We start from the raw sequence: 17,957 nt of genomic DNA on the forward strand, positions 1-17,957 counted from the left end.
GTGTTCTTGTTAAAAATGTAAAGAGGGTGCTGGCACTGTTGCATAGCGGGTAAAGCCGCCGCCTGCAGTGCCAGCATCCCATATGGGCACCTATTTGAATCCCGGCAGCTCCACTTCCAATCCAGCTCTCCTCTATGGCATGCAGAAGCAGTAGAAGATGGTCCTTGGGCCTCTGCACCCAAGTGGGAGAGCTGGAAAACGTCCTGGCTGCTGGCTTAAGATCAGACAGCTCCAGCCTTTGCAGCCATCTGGGGAATGAACTAATGGGGGGAAGACCTCTCTCTCTCTCCCTCTCTGCCTCTGCCTCTGCCTCTCTGTAACTCTGCCTTTTAAATTAAGTAATAAATCTTTTAAAAAAAAGTGAAGAGCAGTTAATTCATTTTAACTGCTGTAGAGTGTTATATTTCACACTATACTTAATATATTTAGCCATAAATCATTTAATATGCAAATGTAGTTTTCAAAATTTTTCTATTATCATAATGGTGTAGTGAGGATTCTTGTGTAACTGATCACTGTGCCTCATAGTCTTTGAGAGATTATGTTCGTCCCTATATCTCTTTCTTAGCCTGCAGGTCCTATTATTAGCTTAACTCACTATGTGAAGGGAGTAACACAATTGCCTTAGAGTTAATGTCTGAATGATGGCCTCTAAATGATGGCCTCTATTCCGAGAGCTTTTGCTAGAATTCACTGAAATATTTTCATCACCCCTATAGTTAACATTCTGATGTTAGATTTTAGTTGAGATTTTTTTCAGGAAGTTCAAGTCCTATCAAAGGACTAATTGTCTTTCTTTCTTTTTTTTTTTAACAAAGATTTATTTATTCATTTATTTGAGAGGTAAAATACAGAGAGTGAGAGGGAAAGACAGAGAGAGAGTCTTTCATCTGCTGGTTCACTCCTCAAGTAGCCACAACGGCCAGAGCTGAGCTGATTTGAAGGCAGGAGCCAGGAACTTCTTCCAGATGTCCCATGTAGGTGCAGGGGCCCAAGCACTTGGGCCATCTTCCACTAGTTTCCCAGGCCATAGCAGCCAGGACACAAACGGCACCCATATGGGATGGTGGCAATGCAGGCAGAGACTTAGCCTACTAGGCCACAGTTCTGGTCCCAGTGAAACTAATATTCAATCTGCCCTTGGACCTAAACAGGCTGGAGCCCACTTTTGCTGAAAGAAACATGCTGTCCACATCACTAACCAATCAAAAGAAGGCCACGTGCTGCAGACCAACCAGAGGCCACGTGTAAGCTGATCAGGCACTGTTTATATCCACCTTTAAACTATACGGTTCACTGCCTTGACTGCCTTGGGGAGTCTGGGAATTAAGTGATAGCCGTCTGGCTCCTTGTTCTGTGCTCTGCAATAAATGCCCATTTTCCTCACTATCCAAAATATCTGTGTTAAATTATTTAAAATAAATTACAGACATTATAGCAAGAGAAGAAATCTTGGGAAAAGGTTCTATCAATAATGTTGTTATTTTATTCAGTAAGTAAAGAACTGAGTGATTGCAAGGCAAGCATTATCATCTAGAATAAAGGTGTTAAGTTGCTTTCATAGGAATATTTGATGGATTAGGGTGAAAGTGTGCTATTTGGTTTTGAGGAGTTGGGGAAATAGGGAGAGATTAAAGAAGAAGGGAAAAAACAAGAGCAGGAACTATTTTTCACAAAAAAAGATATGAGAAGTATTTGTTATTTAAGACCAAAAGATTATGTGGTAGAATATGTTTCACTGTACTTGATAGAATAAGCATTCTTTCTCTTTATGGGTTGGCAGTTAGTGATTCAACATTTCTTAGTCTCACACTTTCATTCATTGATTAGTTAGTTTAATTCTCAGAAAAGTAAATGTATTCACATACTTCAATGTTCCAGTAACTTAAGTCATATTTACTAAGTTGTCTCTTTCCCATTCCTGAAAATATTACCTAGTTCATCGTGTTCAAAAAGATAGGTAAACATTTTTAGTAGTTGTCTCTCTGTGTGTGTGTGAGAGAGAAACAGAGAGAGAGAGAGAGAGAGAATCCTTCCAATCTTCATGGAAATGCAGAATATGAACACATGTTGTTTCTTCCCCTACTCTTTATTTGTCATCCCAAGGGTTTATACCTTGTTCTGTGCTCTGCTTTTCTTCTCTTCGCATTAATCCTGCAGTATTTCTGTGTCAGTAAAGGGAGTGTGTACTCACTCGGCTTTCAGCCACACATTTTGTTATTGTTTAGATGTTTCTCTATTATATTCTGAGTTCTTGTCACTTCTTTCATATTGTAGATTGTTACGCACTAATCTGCCAGGATCAACTCTTTGATTTATTAATGTGTTCTAAATAATTTTTAGAACCATTTATAGTTACAAGGTGAACTCAAATAGTTTCTTTTCTCTTTGAGTTATTATCAGAAAAACCTAACACAGATGCATGCCTTCCTTTGACCAAGTGGTCCAATGTGGGGAATATGGAGATGCTGGTTAGGCACATATATGAAAATGAAAGAGAATAGCACTTTATTTATCATAATAGTATACAAAAATTATAAACTCCTATATAAAGGTGACTCCAGATTTTTTTCCTGTCATAACACCTTATATTTTTGTAGAAAGAATAAATCTCTTTTTTAAAAAGATTTATTTTTTTACTTGAAAGTCAGAGTTACACAGAGAGAGCAGAGGCAGAGAGATTTTTCCATCCGATGGTTCATTCCCCAATTGGCCCCAACGGCCGGAGCTGCACTGATTCAAACCCAGGAGCCAGGAGCTTCTTCCAAGTCTCCCAAGCAGGTGCAGGGGCCCAAGGACTTGGGCCATCTTGTACTGCTTTCCCAGGCCATAGCAGAGAGCTGGATAGGAAGTGGAGCAGCCAGGTTTTGAACCGGCGCCCATAAAGGATGCCAGTGCTTCAGGCCAGGATGTTAACCCACTGCGCCATAGTCCCGGCCCCAAAAGAATAAATCTCAACTCACAAAATCAGATGTAAAAGATATATTAATCCTGAAAATTCTACCTAATTTTAATTTCAAGATTCCCATGTCATCAGGTTGTTGGGAATCCCCTTTTCAGTTGTAGTTAGGCGCCTTCTGCAGGATCGTATCTGAATGTGGGGAGTCATTTTCTCTACAGTTCATGAGAACAGCACTTGTCACATAGTATTATAATGATCCTACCAAACATTTTTTGCTTTTACTCAGAAGTGAGTTTTTTTAAAGGTCCTGTATTTGAAAGGCAGAGTGACAGAGATTGGCAGAGACAGAGAGATCAATCTTCTGTTCACTGGTTCACTCCCTAAATGGCCAGAATAGCTAGGTCTGCTCCAGTCCAAAGGCGAGATCCTGGAATTCCATCCTGGTCTCAATGTGGGTGGCAGGGGCCCAAGTACTTGAGCCATCTTCTGATGCTTTCCCAGGAAGAGTAGCAGGGAGCTGAAATGGAAGTGGAGCAGCACAGACTCTAACTTGTGCTCCAATATGGGATGCCGGAATCACAAGTTGTGGGGAGCAGGGCCTGGCCCCCACAACATGGCCCTGAGAGGGAGTAAACAATTTCCACACAGCTGCCTCACCAATTCGACTAACAAGCTGCAGGAGCTGATCCTGCCCCTGATTGGAGGAGAGCAGCCTGCTCAGTGCATGGGGAGAGAATACCAGCAGAGTTGGGATTGGTGGAAGAGGACTATAAAGGAGGAGAGAGACAACATGCGGAAGGAACATCTGAGGAACCCCTGAGAGAGCCGGCCAGCGGTGTGCCGCTCCTCCGCGGAAGTGGAGGAAGCGGCAGGGGTGCCGCCCCTCCGCAGAAGTGGGGGAAGCGGCGGATGTGCTGCCCCTCCGCGGATGCGGCAGGGGTGGGGGGTGGGGTGCGGCAGCTAATCCGGGGAGGACCGGAGAAAGAGACAACAGCAAATCCGTTGCCGCTCCTCCGCGAGCCTGCGGAGCGAGTGACAAGTGGCAACTTAATCCAGTGCACGACAAAATGCTGCCTCCAGAGGTGAGATTTTATAATGGAGAAATCCAATAGTTTAAAATTTTGTGTTATATAATATAATGTTTTTACAAGGTAGACAGTTGGTAACTGGTTTTACAAGGGCAGTAAGTGTTTAACTGGTTGCTATTCCAGAAATGAATCATCTTGGTTCAAGTGATAGAACTAATGATTTGCAACAGATTTAGAATATTTACAGCCAAGACTTCCTCATGAACAAAGACAAAGGGACTAGAAATAAGTTATCGGATGTATTATAATCTTGTTGACTTCCTTCCTTAGCCATACTCGGATTTCTTTCACCACATTCTGTCCCCTGGTTTGTTACTTACCTTGAGAGCTAATTATAATGTTCTTTAGTCTTGAAATGTATTTCCTCTTGGTCTTCTTGTCTGAAGTGGGCTGGAGATGCAGCATGGTTTGTGGTTAGGAGCACGGACCTGGAAGTGAGACTCCTTGCTGCTGAATTCTGGCTCTGCCAGTCCCTTGCTAAGGCACTTGAGAAAACGAAGTCTCTCCGTGCCTCACTTTCCTGATTTGTTAGAGTAGTGTTGATTTCATGGAGTTGATGTTAGTATCTGTGAGGTGCTGAGAGTATAACCTGCACAAAAGTGAGAGTTGTTTTTTTTTTTTAATTTGAGGGGTGGAGAGAGAGAGAGAACAAGAGATAATGAGAATCCTAACACTGATTCATTTCCCAAATGTTCACAAGAGCCAGGGCTGGGCTGGGGCTGCAGCAGGAGTCAGGAATGCAGTCCAGCTTTCTGTCATGGGTGGCAGGGACCTAACCATGGGTTCATCACTGCTGCCTTCCAGGATCTGCATTCAGTAGGAAGCAGGAGGTGGGGGTCAGAGATGGGTATCCAAACCAGCACTCTGAAATGGGACTCAGGCATCTTAACTGCAGGCTTCTCCACTGGGCCAAGCATCCATCCCCCAAAATGATGGTTTTTATGTTCTTATTTTTTCCCAGCCCAGAGATAGAACTGAGCATTGCTTGAACTTCAAAGTCCTTTTAAATTCTCAGTTTATGCTGCTCACACTTGCCTTCTGTTAAATTGAATATTAATTACCCTTTTGGTGCCAAAAGAAGACTAGGGCTCCTAGGACTGCCCCCAGAGAATATCGTGACTCTGAACCCTCCTATCCTAACCTCTCCCTAGAACTTCTGCAAACTCTCCTGAAACTTCTTTCTCCCCTTCCACTTAATGGAAACTGCTTTCTCCCCATCCAGTCACTGCAAGGAAAATAAAGTATCTCAAAACAAGAAAGAGAGAGAAAGACAGAAGACACTAGAGATGACGATACTAGATCCTGTGAGAGGGCCGATTTCTGCATCTGAATATCTCCTTCACTTCATAGCTATCCTTTCATCCTCACTCCAGAGAAAGATGCTTCAATATAAAACTCCTATTTGGCTTTGCTCACATATTTTCTTTCTTGCTTTGAGTATGTCATCCATTGTTGAACCAACTAGTTATGCTGCCTCTCAAAATAATCTACCTTGTATTTCTAGGACAGGGCATTTGACATAGCAGTTAAGATACCACTTGAGATCCCTGAATCTTAGGTTTGAGTGCCAAGGTCTGAGTATCAGCTATTCTGCTTCCATTCCAGCTTCCTGCTAAAGCACATCCTGAGATGCAGCAGTTGTTAGCCCAAGTACTTGGGTTCTTGCTGCCCATGTGGGAAATCCAGAACAAATTCTAGGCTCCTGGCTTTGGCCTGCCTCAGCTCCAGTTGTTGGCAATCTGCAGAGTGAAGCAGCAGATGGAAGACCTCTCTTCTCTATTGCTCTGCTTTTTCAAATAGATAAAAATAAATAAAAACTCATATATTTCTTCCTTTTAAAGTGAAAAATATTTCCTTGCCATGTCATTCTTTTATATGCTCTTAAAAATCCACTCTGACTTCTTCTTTGAGTAGTTCCATAACCAAAACCACTTTTGTTCTCTTGTCATACATAATCCAATACTTTTCTTCTTTTCCTGAAACCCCTACATGACACCTACTCAGAACAGCACACCTGGTTTTGTCTTCTGAAGTCCCTCTGCCTTTGTTGCTATGTGTTTTAATCTCAGTATTCTATTGGGAATCATATGGAAATGTAAGCAAAGGTTTACTGAACAAACAGTGATAGAGATTGATCAGAAAAAGGTTTATTCGTTAAGTCTGTTATTACTATTTTATTTTGTTTAAAGAATACAACTTCATGCATTTAATATATGCAGATTCAGGAACATGATGATTCTCCCCCCCAACCCTCCCTCCCACCCATACTCCTGCTTTCCTTCTCCTACCTCCTCATTTCCCATTCTTATTTTTTACAGAGATAAATTTTCATCTAATTTTTATACTCATAAAATTAACCCAACCCTAAGCCTTTGGAGATACAAAAATCGTTTTTTTTTTTTTTTTCTGATGTCTTTTTTTTTTCTCATGTCTTGAGAACAGGGACGCCAGTCAAGCAACTGTCATTGATATGGCCTTCAAGCATTTCCTCCATCTGTGGTGGTGAAGGAAAAGAAAATTCAGATAGACTTGCATTTCTGTGAGCAGAGACTATTCCTCCCCTTTGTTCTGGGTAGCAGTATGACTCAGGAAATACCAATAGTTTAGTGGGAAGTGAGCTCTATGATACACTGTCACCCAAGAGATTCTCCGAACCCTCAAAGATTTTGACAGAATCACTGGTCTTCTCCAATACATGTGTTGTTCTATAATTGTAATATGAATAGCCTGAGGTCTGTGAAGCATATTTAACCAAAATTTTGAGAAGAGGAGATGTTGGGGGACAAGCCAAGAAATTCTGACTGCATTTTGAGGGCATGGGAATCATTTACCTTTGCTGCAAGGAGCATTGTACTCAGCAATTGCAAACTCATCTAAAAAGACAAAAACCACTGTTATCTAAGAGGGAAAACAGACATCTGTGGGATACAGGCCAGTGGAGGAATCTTTGTTGTGGAAAGAAGTATAATGTATCAGAAACATTATCATCTTTCACTTGATGCTCTGATTGCTGCTTTGTATTGTCCTTTCAAACACACTGTATTTTGTCCCTATTCTTGATTGATAGTTCAGATGTAATATTTATTTAAATCTTATGTTTCCCTACAGTTAATTTATCTGATGAAAAGAAAACTGAATGCCCTACAGTAGTTGATAAATACAGTGTAGGTAATTTCTACATTGTATATAGAAGACAAAAGTGGAGAATCACACTTAATGGAGATAAAATGAAGTGATAAGAGAATTTAATTCAATAAATAATCCCAATGCTCTTCTCAAATTCAATTTCTGTGATCAGCATTTAATTGCCATGTGACATTCACTCTTACTCACCTGTCTCATAGTAATCATAGACTTTCACTATGGCTGGCTTCAGATCGATTACTGGAATATCTTGCACAACTGTGAAGGACAAGCTCAGTGTTTGGTTTGATACCTAGAAAGCAAAAGGGAATTAAATGATCTTCCTGGAACCTTTCTTCTCTCTTTGAGCAAATTTAAGTATTCACCTGTCTGGGTAAAAGAACTTTATCAACTAATAGTCTACTGTGAGGTTCTTAAATCACACAGAAAGCCCTCAGAGTGTATAAGAAATTCCCCCAAATAACTTACTTCTTAACTAACATATCTCATATGTCCCTATAAATACCAATACCTATCTATTCATAGAGAGTTAATGACACATACTTTTGATTGGTTGCCTATCTGTGTTCATTTTTAACTATCCAGAGATTTGGTACAATTTCACTTCTGAAGCTTGTAGAAATACTTCCATAGACTCAAAGACATATATGAAAGGTTGATCATTGCAGCTTTGTTTCAGTTTTGTAAAATTTACAAACAATAATTCCAATCAATATATGTTTGGATAAACTATGATACCATGTGTATCTAGAAGATCAGATACGTTTATTGGTGGACTGGTCTTAGTATTTTATGGTCCAAATCCTTAGTGAGCTTGACAGTATTACACCTTTCATATTATTGGTGGGGGCTGCAGTTACAATAATTGACTAGTCACAGTGGTTACTTCCCCACATTGATTAGTATCTTCAAAGTAACTGTGGATATCATGAGCACATTTTGTGGAGAATTTCTTGCTCAAGGGTCTTAGAAATATTTACATCCCATTCTTATAATAAGTCATTTTACCCATAGTGTAAATATATAAAATGAGAGGAGAACATTCATTGGAATTAATATTGGAAATCCCAAGTTTCTAGCATGGAGAAGTCTCCTCAATGCATTCATTCACTTCCAGGTGACTCATGAGAGGGATTCTCACACAGAGGTTTTGCAACTACACTGTCAGGGCTCTCACCTTATCCAGGTAAATCAAGACATGGTTGGTGCTGACTTCCGTCCGGTTCACATGGTCAGATCTTTCAAGCTTAAGACAATTCAGACAACACAAATGTTAATAAATAACATTCACTTATTAAACATCTGGATGATCCATAGATAGATTTTCTTCTTACCAAAATGTTCCTGGGAATATAATTCCTTCAAATTATCTTGCTTACCTTTTGCAAGCAAAGAGGTAATGTAGTAAAATTAAAAATAGAGTAATTTGATTGAAGGGTTTAATATTAGTATGGCACATGACCTAGGTGTAAAGCCCATTATCTGAAGAAAAAATAATTAAATATCCTAAACTGGAGAGTTACTCATATTTTAAGGTTTCAATTCCCATTCTATTTCTTCATGAGAGAGTTGGGTTTTTGTTTGCTCTAACCTTGAGTAATCTCATTTTTTAAAAACTTCTCTAATACAGTAGTTTATGTTAGCTAGTCATTTTAATATTTTTTCACTTGTTCATGATCGATGTTTTATCTTTTTTAAAAAATATTTGTTTATTTATCTGAAAGGCAGAGTTACACAGAGAGAGGGGGAGAGAGAGAGGGAGGGGGAGTTGGGCGCGAGAGAGAGAGAGAGAGAGAGAGAGAGAGAGAGAGAGACTCTTTAATGCACTTGTTCATCCCATAAATGACTATAAGGGCTGGGACTAGGCCACAGGAGCCCAGAGCTTCTTCCAGGTTTCCCATGCAGGTGCTGCTTTTCCAGGTGCATTTATAGGGAGCTGGATGGGAAGTGGAGCATCCGGGACAGGAACCAGCACTCATATGCCTTTTAGGATGCCCATGTCACAGGTGGCGGCTTTCTTGGCTATGCCACAATGCTGGCCTCTGTTCTTTCTTCTTATTTTTTATTTTATTTTATTTTATTTTATTTTATTTTTTTTTGACAGGCAGAGTGGACAGTGAGAAAGAGAGACAGAGAGAAAGGTCTTCCTTTGCCGTTGGTTCACCCTCCAATGGCCGCCGCGGCCAGCACGCTGCGGCCGGCGCACCGCGCTGATCCGATGGCAGGAGCCAGGAGCCAGGTGCTTTTCCTGGTCTCCCATGGGGTGCAGGGCCCAAGCACCTGGGCCATCCTCCACTGCACTCCCTGGCCACAGCAGAGAGCTTGCCTGGAAGAGGGGCAACCGGGACAGAATCCGGCGCCCCGACCGGGACTAGAACCCGGTGTGCCGGCGCCGCTAGGCGGAGGATTAGCCTAGTGAGCCGCGGCGCCGGCCCTGTTCTTTCTTCTTAATGTGATTCTAAGCTCTGTGAAATAGAAACCTGCTGACATTTCCCCCCCACCCCCATAGTCATGTCTATTAGCAGAGTGTTGTGCAATATTAGGCACTTACACAAATGTGCTAAATTACATTTCTGAGTTTGAAGGAAGTATAAGGTTTTGACAGGGATTGGTTTAACAATATTTTAATGTTAGTAGTGCCTTGGCCTAAGGATACAGAAAACATTATATAAACAGGGTTTTTTGGCTTGTACTAAACCTACCATTTTCACCGTTGGTTTCAGGGCAATGAAGCCAGATACCATCTTCACATCAGCGATGACCATGTTTGAGATAGGACGGCTCCCAGTATAACTGAATATCAAGAGAAGGAATAAGTGTGGTTTTTCTGTGTTATTAAATATTCTTTTTTCCTATGCAAGTCTTCTCAGATATTCACCACAGTGGGTCAGAAAACTGGTCATATATTATAATTTTTACTACAGATACTGTTAAAGCTACAGAGACCAGCCCTATTCAAGTGTGTAGACTCTCAGAATCAGCATTTTGAGTGAGGTATGGACCGGAGGCCTGTAATCTCTGCCAGTTATTTATCACATGCACTTGATGTTAACCTTCTTCCTGAACAGTATCTCCAACTACATTATCATATTCCTGTGGATAGATACATTTTTTTTGACAGGCAGAGTGGACAGTGAGAGAGAGAGAGAGAGACAGACAGAGAGAAAGGTCTTCCTTTTTCTGTTGGTTCACCCTCCAATGGCCGCCGTGGCCGGCGCATTGCACTAATCCGAAGCCAGGAGCCAGGTGCTTCTCCTGGTCTCCCATGCGGGTGCAGGGCCCAAGGACTTGGGCCATCCTCCACTGCACTCCCGGCCACAGCAGAGAGCTGGACTGGAAGAGGGGCAACCGGAACAGAATCCGGTGCCCCCACTGGGACTAGAACTCGGGGTACCGGTGCCACAGACGGAGGATTAGCCTATTAAGCCGTGGCACTGGCCAAGATACATTTTTGTAAGTGATTTGAATATCACTGCATATAACTATGCCCCTCCTTCTCAAGTTGATAATATTGTATATGATCTGAGATTTACTTATTTCCATTAGGAATTCTAATTACAGAGTCAGGCTTCCTTCTATTCAAATTTTTTAGGAATTGGATCTTTCCTGCATAGAGAAAACCTTACTGCATTAGGAGGAATTCAGGCCAGAGGGGTAATATTTCTTAGTTATTATTGATGGGAATTAATAACCTTTAAATAATGAAACTGAACAATAAAAACTTCTAGAGGAAGAAAACAGACCATGTAAATCCTTCATTGAGAAATTCTGTTGTATCAACTTACAAGCATGCTTGCATCTCAACAAATGTGGTCCAATTCTTTATCCTTATACTACTCTAACTAATGAGAAGTTTCAGTAAGAAATTAGTTGTTATTCTCAGAATTAGCTGATACAGTTAGGATGCCTTACCTGAGATTCATTGAGATCTGGAAGGTGCTGTGGGCCTTGGGTCCATCACAAGTTTGGGGCAGAGTTTGCACCCCTAAGGCAAATGGGAAATCTTCCTTTTCTGGGAGAACATTGTATTTCAAGGATGTCTATGAGATATTAAAGACAGAAATCTGTTTTTCTCCTATCCCCAGAATGCCTCTCAGCTCCCCTGACTCTCATGGTTTGCTCTCATGGTTTATTGCATTAGGACTTGTCCTTGAACAAAGCTGCCCTAGTCCCTCCATCTTCATCAGCCCAAGACTCACCTGCAGGTAGACACATCCTTCTCCCGCCACACTTGCGCTGTATTCCCCAGGCAACTTTGGCAATGAGACCTGTTGTAGTAATAGGCGGTTGTTGTTGTTCACTTGGAATTTTGTGGAAAATGTCCCTGAAGACTGGACGGTCACCTCTGCAGCCTTCTCAGTCCTAGTAAAAGTGGCTGCTCCATATTTGGACAAAGCATGGAGAGCAACCACCGTGTCCTGGAAGAGATGAGTGCAAACAACTCAGGTATGAAAACCCCTTGGGGGCTGACATATGCTGCAAAGACTCCTGTCAGCTGCCACAAAGGAGCTTTGATTTCCTGTTTCCCTCACTACTTAAATATTAGAGCCATGGGGTAATATTAGAGCTGTGGCATAGTGGGTAAGGCCGCTGCCTGCTGTGCCACCATCCCATATGGGCGCTGGTTCGAGTCTGGGCTGCTCTACTTCTGATTCAGCTGTCTGCGATGGCCTTGGGAAGGCAGAGGAAGATGGCCTAAGGCCATGGCCCTGCACCTGCGTGGGAGACCCAGAAAAGGATCCTGGCTCCTGGCTTCAGATGGGTGCAGCTCTGGCTGTTGTGGCCATCTGGGGAGTGAACCAGCAGATAAAAGACATTTCTCTCTCTCTCTCTCTCTCTCTCTCTCTCTCTCTCTCTCTTGCTGGTGCCACGGCTCACTAGGCTAATCCTCCACCTGGGTTCTAGTGCCGGTTGGGGTGCTGGATTCTGTCCCGGTTGCTCCTCTTCAAGTCCAGCTCTCTGCTGTGGTCCGGGAGTGCAGTGGAGGATGGCCCAGGTCCTTGGGCTCTGTACCCACATGGGAGACCAGGAGGAAGCACCTGGCTCCTGGCTTCAGATCGGCACAGCGCACCGGCCACAACGCACCGGCTGTAGTGACCACTTAGGGGGTGAACCAACGGAAAAAGGAAGACCTTTCTCTCTGTCTCTCTCTCTCTCTCTCACTGTCTAATTCTGCCTGTCAAAAAAAAAAAAGACATCTCTCTCTCTCTTTCTCTTGCTCTCTCTCTTTGCCTTTCAAATAAATAAATATATTTTTACAAAAGTTAGAGCTGTAGTTTCAAGAGTGATTATAGCCTTTAGATGAATGCACAGCCGTGGCATTCACATACCTACTTTGGACTGCATATCCTAGAATTTATTGTATTTATCAGAAAATTGATCATTTCCTTCTTCCAATATAGACGGGCCATCGAAAATGGAAAGTAGATTTGAATGGGGATCATTTACTGGAATCAGTTATTTATCTGACATGCCTTTCATGGCAACTCAGTCATATCTGCCACTACCAAACCAGGGGTCATTCGACTCTCTCCCCAGATTAAACCTTGCTGCTGAGGTCAGTACTCTGAGGGAACATGAGATGCCTGGCAGCCATGATCAGGATCATGCTTTGGCTTTCCCAGGGGAATAAAGGATGCATATTTAATCATCTTCTTGATTTGGTGACATTTTTTAGCCCCCCGCTTTCTAATTGGAATATTTCCTGTTCCCATTGGACTCCCTCTGAGATGAAATTTTCCCTGTATTCATCAACACTGAACCTCAATGACTTCTTTTAGAGAAAAGATTCCTACAGAGATGAATGACAAGTGTTTCAATAGAAACATTTAGCTTTTTCTCATTCATATAGAAAAATAAGATAGTAAGCACAATGGAAAAGGATAAGATTTTTGGACACATTTTGCCCCATTCTCTTCTCTTTTATGCTAACACATAAATTCTCTGAAGATAAAATTTCTTGCTTGTCTATATTGATGAATTATTTAAATATATGATTATTTAGTTAGGCTTGGGAGAGTACATGAATAAAGACAATTCTTTATGCTGTGATGAAAAAATGTAGATTAAGAGGTAGACAGGGCAGCGCAAAATGTGTCTGCTTTAATAAAAAAGCCAGTTATGGGGCTGACATAGTGGCACAGTGGGTTAAGCCACTGCCTATGATAATAACATCCCATATGAGTACTGGTTTGATTCCTGGCTATTCTGCTTCCTTTCCAGTCCCCTGCTAATGTGTCTGGGAAAGCAGCAGATGATGGTCTAAGTACTCGGGCCCCTGTCACCCACATGGGAGACCTGTATGGAGTTCCTGTCTCCGGGCTTCTGCCTGGCCCAGTCCCGGCTCTTGCCTCTTGTGGCCACTTGGGAAGTGAACCAAGAAATGGGCAGTCTCTCTCTCTCTCTTTCTCTTTCTCTCTCTCTCTCTTTCTCTCTTTCTCTCCTTCTCTCCCTCCTGTCACTCTGCCTTTCAAATAAATAAATTTTTTTAAAGATGCCAGTTAAAAGAGAGCTAAATGAAATGATGGCAATCATCTTTCAGGACTGACCTGAAATGACAGAATACTCATTGCTGATCACTTGATTAAAAGAAAGAGAGAGAGCAAGCGAGCTAAGAATGGAGAGAGATGCAGGAGAGATTGTTGGGTTTTGAGTAGAGTTCCTCTGAACATGCTAAGATTCTTAAAACTTTCAGAAGAATGGAAAGTGTTTTCCTTCATTCTGCTGGTGCCTCACTACTATTTTAGGGAGGTAGAGTTGTTTTTGGAAATTGAAAAATTAAAAAAAAAAAAAACATGATAATAACCCAGGGAGGTGATGCCAGAATTCTAGGGATTTTCTTTTTAGTCCTATTTGACTTTCATTCCTGAATTTTAATAACCTTTTCCTCATTTAAGGTTATTGCCATTTTCATTTTTCCTCCTTGTTCTAACCTTTTGCTACCTGAAGGTGAAGCGAGCAGCTCTGAAAAGTCACTGACCTGGGTGGAGGAGAAGCCGCCTTGGGCATTCTGCTGCTTTGTGATCCACTGTACAATGAGCGTTGCAGTAGTCAGGTCCTCCGAGGTTGGGGCAGGCCGGGCTGAGAGGTGAGCAAGGAGCACATAGGACGTCATCTCCACCTCGGCAGAGGGAGCCTTGGTTTTTGGTGTCGTTGGTTTCTGAGGTCGCTCCCAATGGACTGAGTTATCTTAAGGATGAGAAACATACACTTATATGTGAATTCATAGTCATATTTAATTTAAGGTGAAAGTACCCAAGCTGAAGCTATAACAAGGGTTGCTTTTCAGTGATAAACTCCTGAACCTTATATAAATTAGTTTTCTTCTATGTGAATCTGAACTTGGTGTGTTTCTGCCCAACTATGGCAGATGGTGTTGCTGGCTCAGAAACCCTTGACCATCTATATTTTTAAATAGTTGCTATACTTGGGTTGGTGGGAGAAAGAATTGGCAGAGTGAGTTCTCTCACTAATGTGGCTAATTCCTATTCCTGATGTTATCTAGAACTTGTCTGGAGTTTGTTGAGTTCCTGTAAACTTCTCCTGAGAGGTTCCTTGTAAGGATCACAGATTCTATGAAATAATAGATTTCACATACATTGGTTGGAAAGAAATGCAGTAATCCTTAAAATAGCTGAGAGTGCCATGGGTGTGAAATGATGGGAACCAATGTACACTGCTGTAGGAAGCCAGTTGCTCTTTGGAGAACAATTTGGCAATATTCAGCAAAGGGGAATATGTGCTTGCTAATATGAATCTTGAAATATAACTTGGAGGAACTCCACAAGGAGACAGCTTTGTAATCACCAAAAATAATGAGAAATGATCCACGGGGAGAAACCCCATATGCATTATGACATATTTACACAATGTAATATATTTTACAGCAGTGAAAATTAATGAACTGGAGCTACAGGCACCCACTTAGAAAACTCTCATCAGCAAAGTGTTGAATTTGAGAAGTAAAAGTGGTCCACAGGTGATTTTTCCTGCACTGGGAACATTTTGTTAAGCTTGGAGGGAGTTGCACAGGTGTTTGCTAACTATTCTTTATGCATTTTTGCATAGCTGAAATACATTTTAAAAATAATTAATGGCACTGACAAAGGAGAAAGAATATATTTATTGGATGTCCTATCATTTGCATTTTATTTTGTTTCTTTGACCCATCATGTAGACTGTGGTATATGTCCAAGTATTGTGTGTGTATGAATATAATGGACTGATAAACAGGATTAATCTTGTTAAATGAGTTTAAAACACTGTAATTTATTCATGTGATTCCTTCCATCAATCTTTCCTTATGCTTAAGATGTTGTGAAGTGGGGCTGGTATTGTGGCACAGCAGGTAAACCCTCTGCTTATGATGCTGGTATCCCATATCTGAGGGCTAGTTTGAATCCTGGATATTCCACTTTTGACCCAGCTCCCTGCTAATGCACCTGGGAAAGCAGTGTATGATGGCCCAAGTATGTGGGCTCCTGCTACCCATGTGGAAGACTTCAATGGGGTTCTTGTCAACATAGCCCAGCCCCTGGCCATTGCAGCCATTTGGAGTGAACTAGTGGTTGGAAGACTTCTCTCTCTCTCTCTCCCTCTCCTTCTCTCCCTCTCTCACTTTCTCCCTCTCCCCCTCTCTCCCTCTCTCCCTCTCAAGTCAATCAATCAATCTTCAAGATGATATAAAGTATAAGATAAATGAAGATAAGGGTGGGTATATATAGCAACAACTGGTATATTAATAATATATCTTGTACTTTTGGCATTTACTATGTTGCATAGTCCCTACTAAGTGCTTTATGTATGTTAATTGATTGAATACAAAAACTATGAAGTAAATGCTATTATTATTCACATTTTAGCAATGAAGAAACTGAAACACAGATAAATTGATGATTTGCCCAACATCATGTAGATAGTACATTTTGGAGCTATTCTCCAAAGGCTGAGAAACTTACTGCTATCTTGTACCTACTTTTATCTTTTGATGTCTGATTTAATTAAGAGATCTTATATTTTAGAAAAATAAGAAATGGACAAAGTATATGTTGCTTAAAAAAAAGAAGAGTGGCTGGCACCATGGCTCATTTGGCTAATCCTCTGCCTGTGGCGCCGGCACCCCGGGTTCTAGTCCTGGTTGGGGCACCAGTTCTATCCAGCTCTCTGCTGTGGCCCGGGAGGGCAGCAGAGGATGGCCCAAGTGCTTGGGCCCTGCATTTGCATGGGAGACCAGGAGGAAGGACTTGGCTCCTGGTTTCAGATCTGCGCAGCACGCCAGCCATAGCGGCCATTTGGGGGGGTGAACCAACGGAAAGGAAGACCTTTCTCTCTGTCTCTGTCTCTCTCTCTCTCTTTCACTGTCTACATCTGCCTGTCAAAAAAAGAAAAAAAAAAGCAAGGACAGAGATCACAGGAAGTAGGAGTAAGGCATTTTTGCAATGCAGTTATGGGATAGGAAAAAGTTCTCGGGTGTACTTTCACCTTTCTTCACAGCTTCCTCATCAAGTGACTTGAGTACTTCTTTCCTCTTTCCCTGGTTATCTGCCAGGGCAAAAGCATAGGCCAGCAGTGCCTTGGTGTAGACGTGGCTGCCATGGGCTCCTTCTTTTATGGACTTCCAGGCTGACTCCAGGCAGAACAAGGCATTGCGAACAACAGGATGCTATTGAAAGAGAACAAGAAGAGAACTGAGCTCTGTGAGCAGGGGTGCTAGCAACCCGAGGAAATCAGACAGATCATAGCACAGGAGGTAAAGAAGTTTTTCAAATGAATTTGTCCATCTATTCCTCTTTCTTTTGGCTAGAGAGAATAATATTTTTTAATCTGTTATTCTCATTTTCAAAAGGTAGGTATAGAGACCATATATTTAGGGGCTTTCTGAGGGGGAAGTGGGAGATAGGGGAGAAAGAGACCAAAGATATTGCTAGAAAAGTTTAGACCTTTCTTAATGAATTGGCCTGATTTTCTGTTGATCTGGGAAGCACTGACATTGTATAGAAGGAAAGCTGGCAATGGTTTTGAGTAGGATAGCATTTCATTCAGCAGGTCAGTGGATGCATTGCATCCAGAACTCCTGTTTTTTTAGCAGGGGAACAGAATGGTGCCTACCGTGACTGGGAGACGAATCTCCAGCAGAGCAATGGCGATATAGGCGGAGAGAGTCACTTCATCATCTACTCCTCCCTATGAACACAGCAGAGGGAGAGAATGGAGTCATTCAACTTCTGAGAATGCTCCTACCAGCTCTTTCAATTCTTCTGTCATGAAGTTCATCCTTACCCATATTCATCTCCATGGGGCAAAGTGTCATACCCAAGCTAAGTTCCCTCTTTCTCAGAATTATCCTTGTTTTGTTTTCTTCTTGATACCCTCTCTTAGGCATTTCTTACTTCCTCTTCCCATCCCGGTAGATACCATAATGAACAAATCAAAGCCAGCTCCAGAACAGCTCACCTTCATGGCATTGTTGAACAGTGACCCAGATTTCTTGAAGCAGCCATTATCCTTCTGCTTCTTGGAGAGCCACAGGAGGGCTCGGGTAATGTCCGCTTCATCGATGAAAATATATGCTCGGGCCTGTGCAAAAGTCTTCAGAACAAAGGCTGTGAGCCTAAGCAGTGAGGACATGGTGATGATATTTATGTTGTTAACATGGCTTCATGGCTACTTCACAGCAACAGGTTTTATATAACATTTCTTATACAATGAGTCATCTAACAGGGAACTCTTGAAAATTTTGAAGTCTTACTTCTTTATTCTCTTTGATTAATGTGCTATATCTAGTATTTCTTTGCAGACTCAATTACTCTTTGCCACAGGGAGTC

The 17,957-nt window shown here is 41.8% G+C and overlaps 1 protein-coding gene and 1 non-coding gene across 4 annotated transcripts in view; one reads left to right on the forward strand and one right to left on the reverse strand.

The window, feature by feature from the left end:
- Positions 1 to 6,121: 6,121 nt before the first annotated feature.
- LOC100349077 (alpha-2-macroglobulin) overlaps positions 6,122 to 17,957 on the reverse strand; it is a 61,007-nt gene continuing 49,171 nt past the window's right edge. For all 3 annotated transcript variants that reach the window (XM_008259806.4, XM_070049280.1, XM_070049281.1), the window contains 11 exons: positions 17,587 to 17,743; positions 17,242 to 17,316; positions 16,615 to 16,795; positions 14,114 to 14,322; positions 11,334 to 11,552; positions 11,047 to 11,174; positions 9,837 to 9,927; positions 8,312 to 8,380; positions 7,324 to 7,426; positions 6,822 to 6,863; positions 6,122 to 6,484 (listed from right to left, as the gene is read on the reverse strand). In XM_008259806.4, the coding sequence (XP_008258028.1) occupies positions 6,468 to 6,484; positions 6,822 to 6,863; positions 7,324 to 7,426; positions 8,312 to 8,380; positions 9,837 to 9,927; positions 11,047 to 11,174; positions 11,334 to 11,552; positions 14,114 to 14,322; positions 16,615 to 16,795; positions 17,242 to 17,316; positions 17,587 to 17,743 (1,291 nt within the window). In that variant the 3' untranslated portion in view covers positions 6,122 to 6,467. The remainder of the gene's footprint in view (positions 6,485 to 6,821; positions 6,864 to 7,323; positions 7,427 to 8,311; positions 8,381 to 9,836; positions 9,928 to 11,046; positions 11,175 to 11,333; positions 11,553 to 14,113; positions 14,323 to 16,614; positions 16,796 to 17,241; positions 17,317 to 17,586; positions 17,744 to 17,957) is intronic.
- On the forward strand, positions 13,648 to 13,715 carry LOC127492230 (small nucleolar RNA SNORD2). The gene has a single exon (XR_007921389.1). It is a non-coding gene; the product is annotated as a small nucleolar RNA SNORD2 (small nucleolar RNA).

The sequence above is a fragment of the Oryctolagus cuniculus genome, chromosome 9, assembly GCF_964237555.1.
Source record: "Oryctolagus cuniculus chromosome 9, mOryCun1.1, whole genome shotgun sequence".
Classification (NCBI taxonomy): Eukaryota; Metazoa; Chordata; class Mammalia; order Lagomorpha; family Leporidae; genus Oryctolagus; species Oryctolagus cuniculus.